A 17,557-nucleotide genomic window follows, 5' to 3' on the forward strand; every position below is an offset into this window, starting at 1 on the left:
CTTCCCCCATTCTGCAAAAAAAAAAAAAAAACCTTCCTCCTCCTACATCCTCCTGAGAAGGAACTAAAAAAGCAGGAGTAACTGGTTTGGCCTTGGTTTAGCAGCGCGTCTTCCCTCTTTTTTTCCTCTTTTCTTCGTCTCCTCCCTCCCGTCTTTGTTCTCTCTCTGGGGAAGCTGGGAGGACAAGCACCGGCACGTCGCAAACATGGTGGAAAAAACAAACAAAAAAGCCAACCAATGTCGCTTCTGCGTCGCTCTTCCTTTTCATTGTGCTCTCGTTCATCTCTATTATTGTAAATGGGCGTATCGAAACTGGCAAAGTGACAAAATATGCAACATAACGATAATAACTCGGCATTAAGCAACTGACCTTAGAGCACAATGGTTGCAGACGTATGACTGCGACTGGGTGTTTGCGGGTTTGGATCCCAGGATTAGACAGAAATATGCGGCCGCGAACGGTCGACTAACATGATTCGTGCAAAGCCGAGCAAACGCTGAAAGTGCGAGAAATTGCAAATACGATGAAATTCTTGCAGCAGGGACGTCAAAAACTACTTTAAAATACAGTCATTTTCCATAATTAAAATAGTTTCGAGCCATAACTTGACTGAATGTATGTTTTTGTTTTGCTTTTTACTGATTAATGAAGGTTATTTACACGTACAAAAAAAATGAAATTACCTACAAATTGAATATTGTTTGAACACAAATAAATAGACTTAATACTGCAGAAAAGTGTCGTCATTAGTTGAGTTTCATTACATTATTTTATGCCAGAGATCTTATTTTAAAAAAAACAATTTAAATACTGTTGGAAAACTAGTAATTTAAGTACAAATTGCAAGAATTTAAATAAAAAAATAAAAATAAAAAACAGAACTTCAAATACAAAATGTATGTATTTGATAAGTCCACCTGTAAAATTAATGGACTTTGAAAAACGGTTAAACCACAGTTACTAAACAGTTATGATCAAAATTAGAACAATAGACTTTTAATTTGAGATCATATCAAGTAAAAAGAGTAAAAATCTTGTTTGACAGATTTTTAATGGAAAAAAAAAACCCGTCAACCGATTAAATTAACAGATTTACCTTCATCAAACCACCATTATCAAACACCTATTTATAATTACAATAATAAACTTTTAATTTTAAGTTTTTACACAAACCAGCACATAAAAGCTGCTGTTATTTCACATCAGACGTGTTATTTTGCAGCATGTTTTTGTATTTTTTTCTTTGATATTTTAGTGTATTTCAACAATATGTGAAACAAAATTTAAAAGTGGTGAAATTCTAGATTTTTTTTTGTCTGTTTTGCCAGCGCATCATCTCCTTGTTAATGTTAGTTCAGGCCGAATACACTCATTCATCAGCTACAAGACGTGTAGCTGCTCTTGCTGTTCTACTTTCTATTCTGCTCCATACATGCACCACAGATGGACGTATTCCAGTGCGGTTGGTGGGAAGGTTGCTGCTGGACGCTAAAATAACAAACTTGAACTATACCATCGGACAACAAAATGTACCCCAGTTGGACCTTAATGATCCCTCACATGGGTGCAGGAAGTGTGCAGCACCCTCAGTATCTCCAACAAACAGACTCTGATTCAGCCATCAGAGCGCTGACAGACAGTACTGAGCATTCAGGTCGGCTTTCTTACCCGTGTGTGTCCTTTGGTGTGCTTTCAGATGAGAGCTCTTTGTGTAAACTTTGGTGCAGCCTGCAAGGAAACCACAGAGATCATGAGTCGGGCGGACGGCGGAAATGCGCACACATGAAGTCAAGAAACAACTCTTGACTCGAGTTGTTTTTCAGTTTGACATTCAGGCGGATAAACAAGAGAGCAACTTAAAATCCACCGACCTGGCAAACAGGATCTTTGGCAAGAAAAGCTACATGGACCATTTAACGACTAATCCCTTCCAAGAACACGGTGAACGGATTAATTGGGACGCTATAAAAACCAACACAGATGATGAGCTTTGACTTGCAGATTGCAGGCGAAGAATCCTGTCGGCTGGTTTTAATGGAACTTAACCGTCGGTTGTCAAGTTCTGATTTTCAGGTTTCATGTTTTCAAAACACAGAAAAAATGGAAAGACGTGACGTCACATCTCCAAAAGAAATTCACTTGTTTTTATTATTCTTAGCCTGAAAATGTCTGCTTTGTTTTTTAAGCCGTCAACACTTAAGAAGCAAAGAAACTGGCCGTGAAACAAGCAGAATTTAATCGTATTTTTTGAGCCTTGAAGGTTGAATATGTGACTAAATTACCTCCTGTTGACTGATAAATGTCAAGTGTCCTGGAATTCTGGTTTTATGCGCAATTGTTTTCTTGGTGATTGATGTGTTCACATTGTTTTTATGTGACAGGGAGCTTTACTGACTGATTTATACTTTTGCAACTAAGCTTTATTTACACAACAGTGACACTGGCAGTAAATTAGACCAACTAGCGTGAGCGGTTTGGCTAAAACTTGCGTTTAGTAGTTATACGTTGACGAAACTTAAATCTTTCTGAGTGTGTGCATGTGTGAGTAATAAAGTGGGAGTAAATGGTGATGTGGTGGTTGGATATTTACTGTTTGGTCGGATCTATACGCTGCCCAAGGCTCTCTAGACGTGATCCTCATTACGAGGTGAGACAGAGAACATGTCGGGGAAGCAAAGTGCAGCATCTCCAACCAGCAGAGTGCCGGCGACACATGGACAATAAAAACTGAACTTTATTTAGGTTGCTTTAGGGCGACGCCACTGATCAGCTGCACATTAAAGTCCATTCAAACCAGATTGAAGCTGACACTGGTTGGAGGTCTGGGTAATAAAGTGTCATGTGTTTTCCCATCAAATACCAAAAACAAACAAAAGAGAGAGAAAACAGGCCAATTTCTGGTTTAAAAATTTTGAAAAAAAATCAGTTAAATTATGTAAAACAGAAAAAGAGCCACTTTTCCACTTTGTTATAATGGATTTTTAATATTAATGGACATTGGGGAAGGAGAAAATGTGTCCTGCTTTCTCTTTTTTGTTTGTTTTTTGCTGATTTAAAATGGAAAAACAACAAGGACGACAAAAAAGTTTGTTTTCAGTTTTTTTCATTGTTGGTTGAAAAAGGAAAAACTGAAAATATGCCAGTTTTCTTGTTTTTTGTTGATGGTTTAAAATGGAGAAAAAAAAAAGGTCAAATTGGCCTGTTGTCTCCTTTTTGTTTTTGTTTTAATCTGAAAAATTACGGCATGATTTTTGGGTTGTCGTCATCCCAGTTTGTGATTTTCTAATAATAATGGTCATTGGAAAAATTTAAAAATAAAAATAAAGTTTCCTGTGTTTTTCTCCATTGCTGGTTTAAATTGGTAAAATGAAAATGGTTTACAAGTGCAAAATAAAAAATAAATTCTGCAGTTTTCTTGTTTTTTGTGGTTGGTTTAAAGTAGGCGCCTCTTTCCATTTTTTGGTGCTGATTTAAAAACGTAAAAACAAGAAATGTTCCCATTTTCGGTCTCTTTTTCCTTGTTGGTTTAAAACAAAGAGAAATGGACCGGTTTTGGTATTTGATGGGAACCGGATCATATTTTAGTAGCTACTGGTCGGCATTGAGGACAGTTTTAAGGCACAGAAGTAGCTGAACTGGTGCTGCTGCAGAGTTCAGCTGGTTCATGTGCTCTGTGTTGGGTTTGCAGATCGTGTTTTGCCTGAAGCAGCAAAGCAGCTCAGACTGGCCCCGATGACACGACACGCTAATGACAGTAAATCAGTTTGTTTTTCTGCTCCTGATTTAGAACGAAACTCGTTGAACCTGGTTAAGTTTCTCTTCTCTAGAGTAAAATTATTGTCTCATTAGAAAATTCAAAGAATTGAAAAGTTAAGAAAAACACTTTATGGCAGATCACATACCGGGGTAGTCACAGAAGTGGATCCTCCTCTTCTCCAGCTCCGGGTTGTTCCTCCGGTTGTATTTTGGACCCGTCAGGATGCCCTGGCCGTGTGTCATCAGCATGGCGTGAGGAGACAACCCCGTCACCTTTATGCCTCCCAGACGCTGCTGGTACGGAGGCGGAGGCTGCGGCGCTAAGCTCAGCAGCTCCGCCTGGCCGTCTGGGCTCCCCGGCTGGGAGTTGGGGGGCGACGGCGGTAGGCTGTGGGGCGCCGTGTGCTGGGGAACGTTGTTCGGAGACGCCTGGTAGTAACCGTGGTGCTGCTGCAGCTGGTGCTCCGCCATCATGTAGCTGCCGTTGCTGGTCGGCAACGAGGCGCTGCCGAGGTTCAGCATGGTCCTGCCGCCGGCGGAGCCGTGCGCCGACGGGCTGCTGTGCGACAGCGTCATGGTGAGGTCGGCGCAGCTGGTGATGGGCATGTGGTAGACCTGCGGTTGGGGAGCTGGAGGTCCGATGTGAAGCTCTGTGTCCAAACTTGAAGGGTGCTGCTGCTGCTGCTGCTGCTGCTGCTGAGACCCGGTGGCGACGCTCACCACTCCTCCAGCGCTCATGTCCGGCTTTATGAAAACGTTGTTGACCACAGGCGGCACGTTGAAGACGGAGGTGAAGTCCGGCAGGGCCTGGGTGGAGGTGGGCAGGGAGCAGGGCACCTCCAGGCCCGGCTCTGTCTTGATCTGCTGCGGCGTCAGGGTCTTGGTGTTGGGCCGGTAGAGGCCTGTGCGGAGGTGAGTGGTGCTGGGGAGGATGAGGTTGATGTTGAGGCTGTACGGGGTGGAAGGCTTGTCCTCTGAGAAGTACTCGTCCACCACCGAGGCGCTCTCCCGTCTGTACTTCTTGTCAGTGGCGTCGGTCGAGGGGGTTAGGAGGGAAGCGTTGACCTGGGGGAGGTATTTGTCCAGTTCTAGTCGAGTCTGAAGAGAAAAGGAGGAACTCTGCTTCAGTACTGGAACTACAAATCGTTTTTTAGTGATAAAACCAGACATTTGTTGAAACTAACGAACTCCAGCAGCCTCATCGACTTGCTGCCTGTTGGCCTTTGATTGTTACTACGACTATCGAATTGGTTTCTTTCTCGTCTACGATGCAATTCATGCATCAACTGGTTGAAAATCTACATTTTAAGAGAAACAAACCTCCTGCTTCTTGAGAGATAAACACACAACATCAACTTAAGAGCAGGAAAACAAGCAATGAAGAAATTCTGAGAGGGTTTTCTATCTCCATTGGCTGAAACAGACACAGAATGATCGGTTTGAAAAGGTTTGGGACAAAGCAGCAGCTACTGTTTGGTCAATGTTCCTTAAACGTTGATATTGAAACTGAATGTCTTTGTGAGCACTCTTTGTTTAATTGGCTGCAGATGGGAAAAAGAATAAATCTAATGTAAATAAGCATATATGTCGTGGAGGAGAAAGACAAAGCAGAAGGATTTGACAACAATAAACGTCACCAGGATTTTCTCCTCCATCATCGTCGCTCACATTCCTGTTTCCCGGCAGAACCAGGATCAGTGTCAGAAAGCTGCAGAGGAGATTCACCTGCATTTAGCTTTATGCTACTGCTGCCTCCAGGATGAACTGTTGGAATTCTATGATGCTATCTGTGTTATTACTCTCCCTTTCTTGTCTTTTCTATATAATCATTGTGCAACTGCAGCAACGTTCCCGGACATCTTTACGATATGAAGATACAAAAAGTTTTGCAGCTAATTTACAGCTACAGCCGTCTGTATTTATCTATATGACTGCACAACTGAAAGCTTTTCCCTTTAATAATTAACAGCTGTTTCCCAGAAAAAAGTTCACTGGAACACAAGAAGGGAAGGTGAAGAGTCGGGTTTTATCGTTTCCTTTCATTAAAGAGAAGAAGATGCAATCGAGCCACAGCGAGGGTGAAGTATTGTTGGGTTCAGGGAAAAGAAACGATGGAGGCGGAACAAAAACTCAACAAGAAAACTCAGATTTAACAGCGCGATGTGTTTTAAACTCTCATCTCTTCTTGTCAAGTATGTTTCAGGAGAACTAGAAGGATAAATGTATTCTGTGTAACTGTAAAAAGCATTTCCTTTGGGATTAGCAAAGTTTTATCTTATCTTATTATTATTACCAAGCTTTTTTATTAGGGCTGAGCAATGTCAAATCACAAACAAGGCAATTAGCATTTTAGTTTGCTGCCCCAGTTGTGTTCAAATTTCAGGACATCCTCGTTGTGCGAGTTTGACTTTAAAAAATGATATAAAAATCTAATTAAAGATGCAAAAAAATGCCAAATAATTAGATATTTCCCCCAAGTTCAGCCGCTAAATTAGACACATGTCGAACCAACCGGGTAATTTCACACGGATTTGCTTTTTATTTTCTCTCTTTTCACTAATAAAAGAAAGTAGGACTTTTCTCGGGAGAAACGAGGTGTCAGGTTTTGCAACAGCAAAGCGTTAAACAGCACAATAGTCTCAAAATCTGCTGCTCATCAAGAGAGGAGCGTTTTGGAGCAGCAGGACCGGACAGGCAGAGCGCAGAAGAAAATAAACTGCAGGTATTTATAAGTCTCTGTTTAAGCAGAAGGCATTATCTGATCTTCATCCCTGATTAACTGGTGTGTGCAGCAGCGTATTTGTGTGTGTCATTCAGAGTCAATGAAGCAAACGGTGACTTGTTCGGCGGTTCGCAAGAATCCCAGCGGCAGAGACCACACACAAAGCAGGAGTGCACGCACACGCATGGCAGCCCTGCAGCGCAAAGAGCGAAATTTGCCTTTTTGCCATGCATGCAGGAATGTTTATGCACGACGACTTACAAACAGGAAGAGAGTTCCCTGTGTGGGTGTGTCTGACAGTTTGATGCATGAAGAAGAAGAAGGAGAAAAAAAAAAGAAGCACCCAGACGAACCAAAACAAAGGCTAAAGGCATGAGAAAGACGCAGCAAAACCTAAACACCGTCAGGTAAAAATAGACCTGCCAGACGAATCTGATCCTCGCGATGACAACAGATACACAGAGAGGATGACGGGAGGGAGGACAGACCACAGAAACAAAACAAAAAAAAAACAGAAGGAAATGAAGAAAGTCCACAAAACAGAGAGAGCGAGAGAAAACTATGTGAGGGACAAAAGCGAGCAGGCAATTATGAAAGTGATACCGATGTGTGAATGAATGTAATCTGATTTGGAAGCTGCAAACCAACCGCTGACGGGAAATCTGCACGTTTCTGAGAAATCTGGAAATAAATATTCCACAGAAAGTCTGAGTCTTACAAAATGTATAATTTCAGCACAGGTTTAGTGCGATTAGGGATTAAAATGAGCCAATTCTGTATTTCCATATTCCAACATTTTGGATTAAATTGAGCCCAGAAGCCAATAAAGTTGCTTCATAGTGGATCTCTGACTGGATGAGCTGCACCCCCGTCACCCAGAAAGTCCTGAACTGAATCGAGCCATTCGGAGCAAATGACCCAACGAGGTGCTGACGTGCTCGAGGTCGCGTCCAGCAGCTGAACCGGCTGCACAAAGGAGCAGAGAAAGCCCGTTTCAATGCTGTTATTCTGCAGCGCTGCTTCAAGTGCCAGCGACGTCAACACACACTCGTCCCTCTGCTAATAACCCGCTGATGGGCTTCCATACACAAACCTGGGCGGCTGGTTGCTCAATGGGGCTGAGGTGTGTGTGTGTGTGTTCTGCATGAATGTGTTTATTCAGAAATCAACAATTATGTGTCTGTCTGTTGTAATATGTTCTGCTGTTTTTTGTTGCTGTTTAAAACAATGCGTACGATTCCACATAACCTGCATGAACGCTACGCATGGATTGTTTTTTCTTTTGCTTCTCAGCCTGACGTCTTTATTTTCCTCTACAGTCTTTGTAATTAACACGCTTATTTCCTGAACATGGTTTTGTTTGAGCCTGTTTTTCGTGTGAGAGCCACTATCGTACACCTTTTTGTGTCTCAGTAACTTTGCGCCCTGCACGATGCATGTCAAGCCGTTGGTCGCAGGTGAACTCTCACCGCCTTGTCATCGCTGCAATCTGAGCACCTGCCGAAACGAAACTCTCGGGTATTTACAGCGGAAACAAGACAACAAAAACAGCCTCTCTGTTTCCTGCCCACTGAGGGCTCCTGTTTGCCTTTCAGGACGGGACACAGCCAGGTTCTGTGGTTCTGTGGTTCTGGCAGCTGTAAGCGCCCTCGGTCATGTCCCCTGCTGCTGTTGATGTGTTTGGCTATCAGCCTCTGCTCTCTGCATCTTTCCTCTGTTTGGCCTCTTTTCTGGGATGCAGAAAGAGGCTTACAGGGAAAGTTCAGGGTCATCAATAAGGAGAGGTTGTTATATCGAGCAGATTTTAACTTGTGCATAAATGTAAAACTATGTGTGAAGCAGAAGACGAAGGACATGGCTCGTTCAGCTGAGCCGCTTCAGCGGCCAACGTCACACACAAGTAGTTAAAAATGGTTTGGTCAGCATAGAGAAAAATGTCCACTAGGCTTCTTTTCTTTTCTTTTTTATGGCTGATGAATCGATTGTTAATCCACCAAATTATGGGTTAAGAAAGCTGTTCAAAAACTTGCATCCCTATTCGCAGATTGAAGGTAAACTGAGTTGCGAGCAGGCTAGCTCGCAACTCAGTTTACCTTTAGCTCGTGAGGATCTACGCCAGGGATCTCCAGCTCCGGTCCTCGTGAGCTACGGTCCTGCAGGTTTTCCAAACTGCAACACACCTGAGTCAAATTAACGGATCATTAACAGACTTGTGTAGAACTTGACAACAAGCTGTTGGAGGTCCGTTAATGTGAGTCAGGTGTGTTGCAGTATGGAAACATCTAAAACCTGCAGGACAGTAGCTCACGAAGACCGGAGTTGGAGATCCCCGATCGACGCAATCATACAGCAGAAGCTCTTGTCAAAAGAAAAAAAAATACAGAAATGAGCTACCAAACCGGTCCAAACGCTCACAGCCCAACTTACATTTAGAGCTAGTTGCTAACGTTGTACAGCAAACCACCCACCAGTAAAAACAACATCCTTACAACTCATAAATCATTTAAAACAAGTCTCTGCCCACAGCAAGTTCCTCCTCTTTCACCGTTTTCACTTCAAAAACGAAAACCTCTCGTCAGGCCTCGCAGCCTTCAGGAACAAGTTTTCAATCCAATAAACTCCAGCAGACATCACAGTCATAATATCAACAGCTTAAACAAACCATTGCTTGTTTTTTTTATCGTCTGTTCTACGATTGCCTTATTGGTAAAACTTTCATACATTAAAGAAGAGACACGGCGACCTCAAAGCGAACTAGTTGATGAACAACAGTTCCGAATGTCTCTGTATCATTTTATGTGGTGAACGAGGAGAATATCTTTGGCCAGAGACGGAGTCGGTTAATAATTGGAGAACATGTACAACAGTTCTGCTATGAATCCTTCTGCCTGATAACAACAGTCTCTTATCAGCTGTGCTCGGGTTTATGGGCTGGAGTGGGAGTTTCCACACATCCGGCCAGTTTGACATCCATCCTTAAAGGACCTTTGTATACTTTTATGTCCAGGCACGACATAAAGCTCGTACTTTACATTATTGCTAAAGAATTTACAACGCTGCTCTATAGATTAGTAAACCCTCGTCGACATTTTGACCAGAAGTTTCCGTTCAGCCCTAAACCCAACAGTAGTGGGTTGCTGTGGGACGGAGGCTGCTTCTGCTGACAAGGCTGGATGCAGCTGATATGATTCTGAAAAGTCTGCACTTTGGCAACACATATCATCACCTAATTGATATAGTTTTAGCCAAACAATGTCTTTGTGAGCATGCTAACCAACAAAAAACCTTTCATCCTCAGACACGTTTGCTAAAATCGTTGCTAGAGAATAACGCAGCAGACGAAAAAAAAAAAAAAAACCCAGAAAAATGATCAAAGCAGCCTTTTGACCCGCGACTCCAAAAGCCTCCGAGCTACAAGGTCTGCCGTCTTCATCAGACCCGCTTCTCCGGCTAATTGCAAAACAAATGGCCGCTTCTGCACACTAGTTTACTTTTATGGCTTTTAGGAATGCGGAGAAACAGCAGTGGCCGTTCGCCTTTGGATCGCCATAAAAAAAAGAGAAGAAGAAAAAAAAAAAAACAACAAAAAAACCAGAAGTCTGCTGGCTGTGAATCAACAGAGCAGAAATCATGACAGGGTCATCGGAGCAAAAAGCTAAACCTTTGAGACCACGGCGACCTTTTATGGCCACAGATGAACGGCGAGATAGCGAGGCGCTTACTTGGATTAAAATCAAGATAACGTTCTCATTTGATTTCAACTAAAGTTTGTCAGAACAGGAAAATGTGAAAACAAAGGTTAGAAATTAGATTTTACACCCCAGAGTGACATTTTAATCGGACGGCTTGTTGCGCCGCTTTACGTGGAACACATCTCGGTATTCTATATGCAAAATGTGTGTAACATGACCTCTGGTGCTAATAGTAAGGCTGAAAATGATGCACATGCTGTCAGTGGTTAACATAATAAACATATTGCTGTGGTATTTATGTGTATGTATGATGTGAGGTCTAAACATCACTTCAATGTCAAATGATTCCAAATTTTACTTGTTGCTCTTTTGTAAAATTGCAAAGTAAGAGTTCAGATTTACTTTTTCCTACAGAAGCAACTCAGTGCAACAAAAGTCAATACTGGCATTTAGATCTTTTAGGTCTTCAGTCCATATGTCGTATATCATTCTTGACTCATTCCTCCTCAGCATGGAGGACACCAGCGTCCACTAATTTATGGAGAAATGTTTTGCCATCTTCTTCAAAGAATGTTTTTTTGTTTTTTTTGTAGCTGCTCTGTGCTGGAGGTGTTGTGTTGCTTCACCTTTGTCTTTGAAACACCTCCAAAGGCGTTCGGTTGAATTCAAGCTATGCAGTATACTTGACCAGGTCGCTGTTTTCTAGGACTGGTCTTAACAACAACTTCTGGGGTGTTGGCGGGTGAATTTTCGGATCTCAAAATTGATATTTGGATACCACCACATCGACCGGATATTCGGATGTTTGGGTCCAGCCCTACAACTTTCACTTAATATTATAGACTGGGGTTCATCTTATCAACCAGTATTATGGTGCATCTATAAATATCATCTCCCCAACACCTTTTTCACTCATGCGGCTCCACATCATCACATCCCACCTCTGTTCTTCACTGTCAGGCCGATGCATTCACTGTGGTAGCGCTGGTCGGGTTCACACCAAACATGCTGGACTCCATCTGAGCCAAACTGATTCATCATCTGACCAAAGTTCTCTCAACATACACCAGGCAAAAAACGTTTCTTTTTGCTTTGACGTCATTCTCAGAGGCTGCTGTTCAGTTTTACACAATGTCCCGTATCAAGTTTAAAGCACTTCTGTTTTTTTAGTAGTGCACGGTCGGTGGCGTCGTTTCAGGAAGACGACCACTTCAACCCTGATTAGCGGTGCTACAACTTCTTGTATACCTCCTGGTTACTGCTGCAGCTTTGTTGGTCACTGATTTTCCTGCATTCTTTTGCATCTTTGTGAAACTCACAACCAGCTTCATTAAAGCCTTTGGCAACATGCGCGCAGTTGGGCAGACTGGAAATCACAGGAGCCCCAAATGTAAAACGTTTTGTCGTTTGTGTGTCAGCGATCACGGCTGTATTTGCTTTTGTTGCATTGAGTTTCTATTTTTAACTTTCTCAAGTGTTCGTTTTTGTGAAGAAACACTCAACTTGTCAACCTGAAATGTTTTCATGGTTCAATCTCAGCTTCCAAATACCAGAACCGGTTGATAGCGGACAGAAATATCTCAGCAAACCTTGTTGGCTCTCATTGTTCTGTGTATCGATTACTATATTTGTGCACCTTTATTTCAGCTCTGCTACTTCCAGCGAAGTGCGGCACCTCTCTATGACACAGTCTTGTTTTTAACCATTGTGTAAACACCTGGAAGTAAAACTGCAGTATTCTTCTATTCCTGTTAACACCTGAACCGAACAATAACCAGCAGCACTGATTCCATTACCTCATATCAGCCTTCTGTACAAAAATAGAAAACGTCCTTCCTAGATTCAGCTGCAGTGGGGGTTGGAGGGTGAAGAAACCCAAAATATCAGGTTTTTTTGCCTCACCACAAAATGATTTCACCCTCTGTTTTGCTTCGCAAGGGCAATTTTCGGTTGTTTTCCCAGACATGCGAGGGGTAAACGGTGGCAGTCATTAAGGAGATTTTGCAGCTCGAGTAGATGAGTTTGCAGACCACAGGTATTAGGAAACGGTAGAACATGACTGTCTGCGGGCGGCATGTGTTGTCTAGCGGAGAGACAAAGCCGGGCATGATGGGTACAGATGATCGTCAGACCAAACAATCCCAACGTGAGTCACATGATGAATCGCTGCTGGGTTTTCTGGTTGGACTGCAGGTGAAGTGACACCGCAGGAGGCTCAGACTGATTTATGGGAATGAATCTGTACAGAGTCACCAAAAATAAATGCCAGTTTTTTTTCAGCCGGTAATTATTTTTTTGTCCCAAAATACGATGCGTCTTCATGACATTTGTTTTAAAACGTAACTTCACACTTACAACAAAAAGTGCAGAAGTTTTACAACCTGTTCAGATAGTTGGGTTTCTGTAAAGATGATGCAAAACTATGAAGAACAGCAGTGAGATTTGAGATTAAAAAACTAAAATATAACACTGACAGACGACCATGTGAGCAACACAGCAACACATTCACAACTATCAGAAGGCAAAAGAGACCAAAAAGAGTCCAGAAGTTGGACTCCTGACTGTTTCAAACTTCACTAGAGCTAAACAGAAGAAAAGTCTTCCTAGAAATCTGGATAAAACAAACGAACAGTGCTTCCTAACACAACTCTTCCCTTCGCAAATCACTGCAGGGATTCGGCTGAGCCGGGACTCGTAGCCATCGGACTCTTGGTGAGATGCAAATCAGCTGCATGTGTTGTCCTGGAAGTCAAATCATTAGTCAAACCAAAAACCATCTCAAGCTTCAGCTGCATGAAACCAAACGTCTGCCCCAGAGGAGAGGAGGAGGAGGGTTGTATGAGGAGGACTTCAGTGTGGTCGAAACCGTGACGGCAGAATCATAAACTCAAATGCAACGAGCTCCCTAAAAAAAAAAAAACATGTCGAAAGCCACGTTTAAGCCATATCAGATTATTGATCTTCAGGAATCATTAGGCGTGACTGGCGACAGCTTCTTGATCTGAACGGCACCGAGTTACTCTGTAACTGCCCCCGTCGTCCCCACCGGTGATACAGCGACGAAAGAATCTGGAAATAGGTTTCATATCAGTTACTTATTCTGCCATTAAAACAAAGGAACAGGAGGCAGATTAGCTCCAGATTGTAAGAAACGCAAAATGAGATCCGAAACAAATCATGTTTGATGAGGAGTCATGCTTTCTGCCCTTCAGCCCAAAATGTCAGTGCTTGTAAAGGCTGGTTCTTCTCTAATGTAATGTAATGACACATAATTTCCTCAAAGACAAACAGCTTCTCTCTGTTCCAGCTTGTCAGATGTGTGGTTTTGCTGCTTATCACGGCTTTACATTATTGTGAAGTGGACATTTTCTGGAGTGATGTTTTTAACCTCTGATTGGACGAAACAAGCAGGTTTATAACTTTAAACTGGATTCTTGGCATTTTTCACAGAGAAATAATGAATCTAATCATTTTAAAAACGTACTGAAAATGGAGCCCTGTAGCGTATATTGCTCAACTTTAAATAAGACGGCTAAAGAAGCATCGTATCATTCACTTTCATCCAGTTCAGCCATGTGATGCTAGTTTGGAGCAGAAATATCTCAAATCAAACAAAACCTCAAAGGGGAGATCTCTTGAAATGGCGGCTGCAGCTTTACATTTTCAAATTCAGCATGCAAATCCGTTTGCCGTTTACGTAAATGCCACTGCTATGTCCATTGAAAAGGCCTCTACACATCAAAGGCAACCCGTGAGTAGTTTTCCACATTCATTGTCTGCAGTCAGGAATTTATCTACGTTAAAATTATCCAAATACCTCACGTAAAGAAGCTACAAAGGCGAGTTATGCAACAGCTCAGTTCTCAGCCCTCCAGAGCTGCGAAATTCCTCCAGTGACTCAGGAGTTATGAAAGAAAAACGTCATCTGCAGCCATAAAAGCGCTCTACTCAGTATTTAAATGTACCAAATGGCACATTTCGGAGCATTTTACTGTCTTTTAGCTTCGTTTTGGTGCTGAACGTTTCCCTCACGTTCATGTTTGGCAGCAGCAGACGTTGGTTTTTAGCAAAGTAGCCAAATTAGCACCAAGTAGCATCCAGACAATGAAGTTGGCAACTAACTGGTGAACATAGTGGACTAGCTAGCAGATAAAGAGAGGTGGTGGAGACCCAAACAGAGCTACAAGAGAGTTCACATGGGGCTTGTGTTCATCAGGGGGGCAAAAACTGAGCTCAGGAATGTCGGGAAAAGTCATATATCACTGAATATATTAAGTTTTAAAAGAACTTCACCTTAATGGAAAAGACTCAGACTACAAGACTTCTGAATGCTGGCTATTTAAAAACAAGTGAAGATAAAGGCGTTGCTCCAACAAATTTAGCCAAAAGATTATTGATCTTAGCGTTAAAGTTTTGACAAATTACTCGGCAGCAAAATTAGAAATGCTTCGGTTTCCCTGCACGTGACCGCGCCCGGCCGCTCTCGTGAGGCTTTTCTCGTTGCTGCTTGTGACTTTCTCATGAGGTCGGCCTTTATCATCCTCCCGTCTCGCCTCGGGGCGGCTTACGGAGATGCGGGTGCTGCTCAGACAGGTCGGGCAACATGCGGCTGTCACGACACCGCTGAGTTAAGCGCTCTTTAAAACGCCAACACAATGACACAAAGGCGCGTCTCAGGAGGCCAAAGAAAACAACAGAAAGTGGAAAAAGACAAAAGGGGGCCGGCTTCTGTTTTTACGCCAAACTTTCTGTTATGCTTCGGTTTAGCCAGAAAGTTTGGCTTCAAATCAAGGCTAGAAGAAAAAAAACAACAACAGATAAACAGGTGGTAAAAGAGAGTGGCTTGTGTTTGTGTCTTTCATGCATTGTGATCTGGAAAACTGACTCCATGAACCTGCACGCTGAATAAAGAGCAAATAAGGTAAACCCTCTCAAGCTGCAGCTGGCATTCATCTGCCTGAGGGGCAACTTTTTCATTGAACCCGACCTTTTGTACTCGAGAACATCACGTTTTGCATAAAAGCAATCATTGCACGTCAACTCAATGTGAAACCAGCAAAACAAAAAAAAAAAATCTGGCTATTTTACCTCGAGCCAGAGTTCACAACGACCAACAAAGTCCCACATCAGTGCAGCTGACAGTGTCACTGGTGGTGATTTAAAGCTATACTGCTGAGCATATCTGGAATCAGTCAACTCTTTGCCTTTTAATGCTGAAGTCAGCATAAAACTGCTCTTCAGGTTTCGGAAATCCCGCAAGCACACAAAACCAGTTCAGGCTGTAAAATGCTTGTGTTTATGACGGCCTTGTCCTACATTTATCTGCAGCGAGATAGGACGTACACGGTGTTGTCTTTATCACACGGAAACTCTGAAGACGTGAAAAATAAGAAATCTTGCTTATTGTAAGCTTTGTTGTGTTGACGGAGAATAACAGGCTTGAGCCGTCGATTTGTTGGTTATTTTTGTCCCTATTTCCGCTTAATGATGCAACACCTGAGCAATAATTGAGAAATATTTTTGATCATAATTCATTCAAACAGATGGATGGAAGATGAATTTCGAAACGACACCACCATCATGAAAGCTGACGTGGCCGATTAGATGCAAACAGCAGAAATAAAGAAACAACTACAGATCTACAAACTAATAAAACTGAATATCGGCTACAAACAAACCCACTACCACATTACACGAGTAACCTGCAGAAATCTGTTTGACAGCAGCTGAGGAGAGCTGCAGTCAGTTCAAAACAGCTCGAGCATGTGACTGCTTTCACTCCGTGTTTGCATAAAAATCAACAGCGTGGATCCAGCCTGCTCCATTACAGGCTGCTTTGTGCTCAGTGTGATGCACGCAGGCAGGACAAAGAGCGCATCAGATCTGCATGCAATCGATGCTACCAGAAGGAAGAACAAAAAAAAAAAAAAACCTCCAAGAACACAGTGTACAAACATCTGTAAGCTACCAAACCCAGACTGGGTTCTGCACTGCTGGTGCTGCTGGGTTTGAGCCTCGGGTCTCTGGATGTGCTGCCTGTTTACCAAACTCTGCGTGAAGGCGTCCAACATACAGGCATTTGACTTTTACTGTCAGGTCTGTGATCAACAACAGCAGGCGGCGGAGGGGAAGTCACCATGTCGGATTATTTCTATGTTTACTTCCTGAAATGTGCAGGCGCCGAGCATCCACCGACTAAAGAGAGACTCTGCAGAATTGTCTAAATGTGCTGGTGCGTCATGTGATCAAACCTCATGACTGGAGAGAATCTGCAAGTAAAGATGGTGATCACAGTTTGAGGAAGCATGTGGACTCTCTGACTGGAGCTCAGCGTCGGTGTAGCAGTGAAAAAACAAAGATCAGCAGCCCATTTTGAACAGCGTGACTCCTGTCATATGAACCAAACATCCAACTAGAATCATTTTATTATCTCCTCTCCATGTTGTTTGACATAAACACGACCGTTCTCTCACAAACACACATAAACCAACCTGGTTCTACTAAAACCCACCTTCCTGATGTGACAGCGTGACAAATAAAGTTGGGTTTGAATCATTTGTGTGGCACAGCAGCCACTAGGTGCCTCCAACAGAGCTTACAAATGAACTTTTCTAACCTGTCAGGTGTGTGTGTGGGACTTTAACCCGCCTGTACAGGTGAGCTGCAGGTAAATCAGCCTGTTAAACCAGACATAAAAGTGTTTTTTTAACAGCTTCTTTACCCAAAGATCTGGTTTTAATTTCGCCCCAGGCAGCCACACTGTCTGTTTAAATAAGGGGGGAAATAAATGCATGTATTTTAAAACCAGCCAGACAGGCCGGGGCTCCGGTTCCTCTCAGCGGGTCGGCAGAGATTCTTACCCCGGGCTTGACGTCCTCGAACACGGCCGCGTCCTCAGCGCCGTCCGCCCCCGACATCCTCACCGGCTTCAGCTGCGTGAAAACCGCCCTTTCTTCTGTCGTGTGCGGCGGATTCATAGCCAGTCCTACACTCGCTGCCATTCACAAACTATTTAGTTTTTTTTTTTTTAGTTTATCTTCTTGGGGAAACTTGTGTTAAAAGCACATAAAGGGTTCTGGACGTGAAGCTGCGTCCGGTCGGAGCTGGAAGCTACGGCGTAAAATCCACAGACCTGCCTTTTCTTCTGGCTCTCAGGTAGGTTTTACCTGAGCTCAAGTACGGACCTGCTACCTGGAGAAGACGGCGGGGCCAATCAGAGCAGAGGACGGGTCGCACGGTCCAATCGGGTGCAGGGAGGGAGGCGGGACTCACCTGAGAGCCCCCATAAGAGAGGGCGAACACCTGGAGGCAGCAGGTGAAGAGCTGCCCCCTCAACCGAGCACACAGACCAATTATAATGTATTTACATGTTATACCTGGAACAAA

At 43.1% G+C, this 17,557-nt stretch overlaps 1 protein-coding gene across 1 annotated transcript in view; it reads right to left on the reverse strand.

The window, feature by feature from the left end:
• The window catches only part of klf5l (Kruppel like factor 5 like), a 28,284-nt gene extending 10,954 nt beyond the window's left edge, over nt 1-17,330 (reverse strand). The window contains exons 1-3 of the mRNA XM_008279104.1: nt 17,032-17,330; nt 3,904-4,855; nt 1,670-1,729 (exon numbers count right to left, since the gene is read on the reverse strand). Coding sequence (XP_008277326.1) covers nt 1,670-1,729; nt 3,904-4,855; nt 17,032-17,172 — 1,153 coding nt within the window. The 5' untranslated portion in view covers nt 17,173-17,330. The remainder of the gene's footprint in view (nt 1-1,669; nt 1,730-3,903; nt 4,856-17,031) is intronic.
• Nucleotides 17,331-17,557: the final 227 nt, after the last annotated feature.

This window comes from Stegastes partitus, unplaced genomic scaffold (assembly GCF_000690725.1).
Source record: "Stegastes partitus isolate 25-593 unplaced genomic scaffold, Stegastes_partitus-1.0.2 Scaffold144, whole genome shotgun sequence".
Taxonomy (NCBI): Eukaryota; Metazoa; Chordata; class Actinopteri; family Pomacentridae; genus Stegastes; species Stegastes partitus.